Source organism: Lytechinus variegatus, chromosome 8, assembly GCF_018143015.1.
Source record: "Lytechinus variegatus isolate NC3 chromosome 8, Lvar_3.0, whole genome shotgun sequence".
NCBI lineage: Eukaryota > Metazoa > Echinodermata > Echinoidea > Temnopleuroida > Toxopneustidae > Lytechinus > Lytechinus variegatus.
In genome coordinates, this window is record NC_054747.1 from 11,320,676 (window position 1) to 11,328,771 (window position 8,096).

The following is an 8,096-nucleotide window of genomic DNA, read 5'->3' on the forward strand; positions in this document are numbered from 1 at the left end:
ATGCGTTTAAGGCAGTTTTGAAGATAACATAAATGCCCTTTCTCTTCACGAGATTTAATCAGCCTTTCATCTTACCTCGTGATCGGCATTGTAGGCGTAAATCAATAAAAAATGGGTTATTTTTTTTGGGGGGGGGGGTGGGAGGGGGTTCCAAAGTTTTACGGGCCCGACCTACCTATCGTACGATGCGTGGCTACGCCATATCCCTTTGTCGCTTTTCTTAATGCCTTGATATGAATCACTGCACCGTCAGATTACGGATGGCATCATAAATAGATGCCAGCCCGGGCGGGCCGGAGAATGATCTCGAATGAGACTGCGGGGAGTAATATATAGAGCAAGCATTCTTGTCGTTCTTTAGTTTGTAAACCAGCTTCTCGCAAAGAGATTAACTTCAACATCCATTCAGGCTGAGTATGAGAAGATCTCAGTAGGGCGTTCACAGTCCCACATCATCATTTCAAGAGGAGGCATTTCATTTTCCGAAAGACAGATTTCTTAGTGCCCATCGAAGGAGAGGAGAAATTTTGAAAGAAACGCGAACGAGATATTTGCTTTGATCCGTGGAATATAAAAAAAGGAAATACAAAAACTATATTTTTGGTCATTTGCAGGCTTATAATCGTAAGGTAAGTATTTGTTTACATATTTTCCTGAACGATAGTGTACTTAATGCGTAATTGTATTTTTTTATTATCCTATATCCTTGAGCGTATTTATTCTTTGAAACTATTCAGCATATTTAATTTCTTGATCTTTTAGGACAACACATGTAAATGTTTTATTTTGTCGTCGGTTTCCCTTTCTCATGTTTAGTATTATTTGACATGATTGTTACCCAATATGACCCAATTAACACTTTTTCTTTGTTTATAATAAAATATAGACCTACATTGTTTTTTAAATACTGATAGTGTCGTTGTGACGGCATTTGTTCTACAGTTGTGACATTGTGTTTTCTGTTTTTTGTTTTGTTATGTTCAGGGATGTTTGCTTAAAAGTTTTTAACTTCATAGCAACCCATGTAATATGCAAATATATGCCTGTGTATTTGATTTTATCTCGACAACTACATTCTGCCGAATGATTAGATTTGAATCTGAACTGTGTAATGGAAAACATTATCCAGTGGACTAATGAGTTTAATTATTGAGCAGGCGAGATATGGTGCATGCAGATTTAAAAAAAAACATCGAGGGAGCGAAGAGAGCGAAGTGTTTTTTACAATTCAAAAAACATATTGTGACTTGTGCTTGGTTTAGAAACTTACCGTTGGTTTGGAATTGGATGTAAGTTTTTTTTTCAACACCTCGCCAGACTACAAACAAATAAGTGCTGAGAGTGCGAATTGAGAGGACAATACTTTATGCATTTGTAACCATGGTAACTAACAGCGTGAAATTTATATGAACCACAAACTTTTAAAACTTTTCACAGATAAAGGGTTCACATAAGAGGCGTCAAGGATGTCAAACCCGAAAGCGATCGGCATTGATCTAGGAACCACCTACTCCTGCGTGGGTGTGTTTCAGAACGGAAGGGTGGAGATCATCGCCAATGACCAAGGTAATAGGACCACGCCCAGTTACGTGGCTTTCACCGATACGGAGCGGTTGATCGGAGATGCGGCCAAGAACCAAGTTGCAATGTGAGTATGGCAGCTGAGACTTAAATATGTATACAGTGCGTCCCATAAAAAGGAAACCCATTTTCAGAGATAGATTTCTCAATTATCGCATTTTTTTTTACTATGAATTTGATATTTATGGTAAGAGTGGAGTCTCACCTTTAATTTGAGACACCACCCCAGCTTAGTACACTCTTAAAACAGATCAGTCAAATTGACTAGACCAGTAGTCAGCTGGGAGCAACTGATATGGCAATCACAGATTGTCACATTTCTGACATATATTCTAGTCAGAAATAACTCTGTTCGTAGTAAAATATGACTAGAAAATAGTCAAATATGACTAGAATAACAGTTGCACCCAGCTGACCCTATTAACTATAGTCATTTTTGTACTGATTTGTTTTTAGAGTGTAAATCATTCGTGCATGCCAGACTACAACCAATAAATATTGAGGCCTATCAGAAACAATTTGCGCAGAAAAGCACACGTTGATCTGAATCCACTCTCATATTAAGGGATCAGTGAGAGGAACTTGCAAAGATTACAGAAGAAAAGCTAATCGTCGAATTATCACGGTTGTCGTATCACGAACCAATCTTGTTCAATTTTTCTGCGCAACATGATTTTGAGATTAAAATTTCAAACCCGTCTTGCTCCTAAATGCGTAAAATTAGCGTTCGTCGCGCATAAAGTATGAAAGTGTAAATGAATAATTGAATTGTATGAAGATGTAAATGAGATATCATAATTAATTTGCCTTTGAAGATAAAAAGATATGGAAATCCGGTTTCCCTTTTTCTGGGACGCACTGTATTAACTTCCAGCAGAGTATGCGAATGGAGGTGATGATTGTGGTGATGTGGAGCTAACAGTGGTTGACGGTTGTGGTGAGGTAATAGAGTTGGGAGTGATGATGTTGATGACGATCGCCATGGTGATGATGGTGGTGATGATGATGGTGATGGTGGTGATGATGGTGGTGTTAATGATGATGTTAGTGATGATGATGGTGATGACGGTGGTGATGATGGTGGTGATGTTGATGATGGTGATGATGATGTTGATGACGATCGCCATGGTGATGATGGTGGTGATGATGATGGTGGTGGTGGTGATGATGATGGTGATGATGATGATGATGATAGTGATGCTGCTGATGATGGTGGCGATGATGATAATGATGATGATGATGGTGATGAACTGATGCTGATAGTGATGCTGCTGCTGATGGCGGTGATGATGATGATGATGGTGATGATGATAGTGATGCTGCTGATGGTGTTGTTGATGATGATAGTGATGCTGCTGATGATGGTGGTGATGATGATGATGATGATAGTGATGCTGCTGATGGTGTTGTTGATGATGATAGTGATGCTGCTGTTGATGGTGGTGATGATGATGATGATGATAGTGATGCTGCTGATGGTGTTGTTGATGATGATAGTGATGCTGCTGCTGATGGTGGTGATGATGATAGTGATGCTGCTGATGATGATGGTGATGCTGATAGTGATGCTGCTGATGATGGTGATGATGTTGATGATGCTGTTGCTGAGGTGGTCATGATGGTGGTGTTGGTGATGATGATGGTGTTAACGATGATGGTAGTGGTGGTGATGATGATGATGATGATGGTGGTGGTGTCATAATTAAGGAAAAGCCGATCAGTGTGAGAACGGGGGGTGTGAGAATGTAATATTTTTTGTAATAATGATATATTGTTTGATATTATTATTATTACCTTAGGGGACCCACGCTCTACAAGCAATGCTTTTTAGTGGATCCCCTCATTCCATACAAGATTTTGTTAAAACCATTCTACAAATGTTTTGGAACTCGTAATTTATTTGTAATCATTGTTATCATATTTCATTTGTATTTGTTCATACTTGTGATGTATGTTTGATTTGTATTTGTTTATAATGTGGATAATGGAAATGGAAAATAAAGCTTGAACTTGAAAACTTGAACTTGATGGTGACGAAACTGATGCTGCTGATCTTGGTGGTGTTGGAAGTGATTGTGATGATGATGATGATGATGATGGTGGTGGTGATGGTGGTGACGATGATGATGGTGACGAATGGTAGTGATATGATGATGGTGGTGGTGATGGTGATGATGTTGGAGGTGGTGATGACAGAAGTGATAATGATAGTAATGGATGCATGCGGGGATGATGATGAGGATGTTCGTCGTGGACTCATAGCCTATTGATATGTCTAATCTTTTATTCGAAAAATTGGCCCAAGATATCCCAGACAAACTATTAAAAGTCACTACTAAAAAAAAACACGATGATATCTAGAACGATCAGGTTACCAATTAAGAAATTGGCTCAACCCCATGGCCATTAATTCGTGAGTACATCACTCACATTCAATAATAACAGTAGTATGTAATAGATCGCGTATTGTTCAGAGGTCCAACATATTCATGACAGACACGACCACATTCTTAGCGTGCCAATACTGTCGGATGAAGGGTGGCGGGGAGGGATAGGGAGACAGGCGTAGCTAAGATTTTTGCTCAGTAGAAGATAGGCATGGGGATGATGTGGGTCCGTGGAATTTCGTTGGGGGCACCCGGCCGAATTAACTTTGAAGGCACATACCAACCCTCCCACATCAAATATACTCACCATAAGCCATGTGGAGCCATCAAAAAATCGAAGTGTTTGTCAATATTATACCAATCAGATTAGCCTTATCAAATTATTCAAGGGATGGATTTTGAAATTGGTATTGTTTAAAACCATTCAACTATATTGTCTAAATTATCTTGGAATGTATATATATATATTTACATGATCTGTCTTAATTTTGTGTTTTCCCTATTCGATAGAGGCATTACTTGGATTGTTTACATTTATTTATCTGTTGATTGATTATGTATTCATTCATTTATTCATACCCATTGTTATTAAGAACAATTACAAATAAAATAAGCTCTGACCACTGTTCCTCTTCCATCAAATTGATATCTGATGATTTTACTTACCACCCTTCCACACGGTAAAAAAATTCGCAATTTGAATGATGATTCCAGACTGGTGAAAAATAAAGCTAATAGATGACGATTATTTAGCACGTGTGAAACCAAATTGGAACATGATTAGAATCACGAACGCCCATCACAGTCACGATTACAATAGCAATAATCGTTACAATGATGATTCAAGATTCACGTGTGAAAAGACCCTAATCTCCTAAGATGATCAAAGTCTACATACACACGCCTCCGATCTTCCCTTCTTGAAAACCAGAAAAGAACGAAGATATTGTAATGTACGAAAAGTGAAATAACTTCTCGACATTTGGGGTCAGAGTTTTTTTTTTTTAATTCAGTCCCTCCTGATATTCTTTGGTTTAATTCAATGATGAAACTACCTCGAACTATTGATTTGATTTTTTCGTATCAGTTACGAAACAGATACTATGCTTTACCTGTTCTTTTTAAGAATATGCTCATTGTTGATTGATCGTTCCTATTGTACTTACAGGAATCCTAAAAACACAATATTCGACGCCAAGCGATTGATCGGACGTCGTTTTGATGATGCAGCTGTGCAATCAGACATGAAGCACTGGCCGTTTACGGTCTCCAACAATGGTGGCAAACCCATGCTGCAGGCGGAATACATGGGAGAGACGAAGCGCTTCGCTCCAGAAGAAATCAGCTCCATGGTCCTTACGAAGATGAGGGAGACCGCAGAAGCGTACCTCGGTTACAAGATCAACGACGCGGTTATAACTGTCCCGGCTTACTTTAACGATTCTCAGCGAACCGCAACCAAGGACGCGGGTAAGATTGCTGGCCTGAACGTCCTGCGTATCATCAATGAGCCTACCGCTGCCGCTCTGGCATACGGATTGGACAAGAAACTCCGCGGTGAGCAGAACGTGCTGATCTTCGACCTTGGCGGTGGAACCTTTGATGTTTCCATCTTGGCTATCGATGAGGGTATCTTTGAAGTCAAGTCAACTGCTGGCGATACTCATCTTGGCGGGGAGGACTTCGACAACCGAATGGTTAATCACCTTGTTGAAGAGTTTAAGAGGAAAAACAAGAAGGATATTCGCGGAAACGCCAGGGCTTTGAGGCGGTTGCGTACCGCTGCGGAACGTGCAAAACGCACTCTTTCTAGCAGTACCCAGGCAAGTATTGAGGTAGACTCTCTCTACGAAGGTATTGATTTCTACACAAGTGTGACCCGGGCAAGGTTTGAAGAGCTCTGCTCGGATTTGTTCAGAAAGTGCCTAGATCCGGTTGAACGCGCCATAGTAGATGCCAAACTTGACAAAAATCAGATCAACACTGTTGTCTTGGTCGGTGGGTCCACACGGATCCCGAAGATTCAGAAACTGCTGCAGGATTACCTGAATGGAAAAGAACTGAACAAGTCCATCAACCCAGACGAGGCTGTTGCTTATGGTGCAGCAGTTCAGGCTGCTATCCTGTCAGGTGACCAGAGTTCGGAGGTCAAAGATGTTCTTTTGGTGGATGTTGCACCATTGTCTCTGGGAATCGAGACCGCTGGTGGTGTCATGACCAAACTGATTGAACGCAATACCCGCATCCCAACGAAAGCTCAGCAGACCTTCACAACCTACGCAGATAACCAAAGCGCAGTCAGTATCCAGGTCTATGAAGGAGAACGCTCCATGACCAAGGACAACAACCTCCTAGGCAACTTCCAACTCTCTGGAATCCCTCCCGCACCGCGAGGCGTCCCTAAAATCGAGATCACATACGACATTGATGCTAATGGCATCCTCAACGTCACAGCCAAGGATGAGAGTACTGGTCGTACGAACAAGATCACTATCACCAACGACAAGGGAAGGTTGTCAAAGGCAGACATTGACAGGATGGTCAACGATGCTGAGAAGTACAAAGCTGAAGATGAAGCTCAATATGCTCGTGTCTCCGCTCGGAATCAACTGGAGAGCTATGCTTTCAGTATGAAATCCACCGTCAATGATCCTGCCATCGAAAGCAAGCTATCCCCAGAAGACAAACAGACAATCCTCAAGGCTGTCGAAGACACTATCCAGTGGCTGGAAAGCAACTCGCTGGCCGAGAAGGATGAGTTTAACTTTAAGATGGAGGAGTTGCAGAAGAAGTGTTCGCCCATCATGGCGAAGCTTCATCAAGGTAGCGGAGGTGGAGCACCCGGAGGGCAGCAATCTGAAGGGCCACGTGTCGAAGAGGTCGATTAATGTTTCGCATTGAACTGTCCATGGCATGGCTGTTATTGCTGATAGAAGTATGGTTCATTGCTTGCGAATTTTAAAGCTAATTGACGGAGACTTTGGATTAAGAGGGCAAAGGGGGCAAGTGTCGATCTCATGAGGATCTGTCCTACTTTGTGGAACCTCTCTTGGGGCGTCTTGATTCGCAGAGACGGATGAAGGTAGCCATTACGTAAATAAAAAAAAGTAAAAATAGGGTTATGAAGAAATTAAGTTGTTATATGAGGGCATTCTAACATCTTGTAACTAAGTGTGTGTGAAGGATAACTGAAACTTCATCCCTACACCGTGAAATGGCGGTTATCGAGCAGAAAGTAAATATGAAACATTTATTTTAACACAAAGGACCTAGTGCTATAGGCCTAGTTTTCCTCATCGAATCACGAGGATGCTTAATGGTGTTGATAAAGACTGTTGGTAGATCTTAGAATAGAACATAAACCAGTTTAAATTTGTTTTATTGCAAATTTTTGGTCAAATATATATTGAAAGTTTAAGAAACCTGTAGAAGACGTAAACTAAGAAAAAAAATGCAATGTTTATCAATATGTGTATAGCGCAGTAGGTAGGTGGATCTTTGTAAAGTCTGATTCATCTCTAGTTACATCTCATCGTACTCACCATTTCCTATTATCATGAATATCGTATCAAATTATTCTTTTTTTGAGGGGGGGGGGGAATCTAAAAAAATTGATTTCGATTTCTGATGGTTTTATGGCACTATTACATTAATTAAAAGAAGTTACACTGATTTTACAAAACCAAAGCCGAAACTTGTGGCGAGGTGATTAAACAACAACTTCCCTTTTTCATGTTTAGCTCCCAGCTGATAAATTATTTAAAAACTCATTATTTGGATATTTCTTTCTACAAAATAAAACCAAGAAGTACAATGTATATCCTCAAGATGGACAAGATATTTTTTCATAATTATTATACAATAACTGTGATGATTACTTTTATTCTTTATAGAAAAGTAGATTGGTTTTTTGAAATGCATCTATTCTGTACTATATTTTAAGTCAATTGCATGATATTATGTTTTTATTTGTATAGTTTTGTTTTATGAATATCATCTAATGCATCGTAGCAAAATAAAGAAATTGAATCCCGTTTATTTATATCGAAATTTATATTCCGACGAAATTTTTGAGAGGTCTGTTAAATATACTAGTTCGTAGGCCTATTCTGGTAATATATTTGCAGA

At 39.9% G+C, this 8,096-nt stretch overlaps 1 protein-coding gene across 1 annotated transcript; it reads left to right on the forward strand.

Moving 5' to 3' along the window:
• The first annotated feature begins 273 nt into the window (after positions 1-273).
• LOC121419977 (heat shock 70 kDa protein IV-like) lies at positions 274-7,340 on the forward strand. Its single transcript, XM_041614486.1, has 3 exons — positions 274-629; positions 1,438-1,648; positions 5,137-7,340. The coding sequence occupies exons 2-3, from the start codon at positions 1,467-1,469 to the stop codon at positions 6,854-6,856; spliced, it is 1,902 nt and encodes a 633-aa protein (XP_041470420.1). The 5' UTR covers positions 274-629; positions 1,438-1,466; the 3' UTR covers positions 6,857-7,340.
• The last annotated feature ends 756 nt before the right edge of the window (positions 7,341-8,096 follow it).

Bases quoted from the DNA above. Each gene is read 5' to 3' on its own strand.
- LOC121419977 (XM_041614486.1), top strand. From the start codon at position 1,467: ATGTCAAACCCGAAAGCGATCGGCATTGATCTAGGAACCACCTACTCC. The intron at 1,649-5,136 runs GTGAGTATGGCA...TTGTACTTACAG, and splicing joins GCCAAGAACCAAGTTGCAAT to GAATCCTAAAAACACAATAT.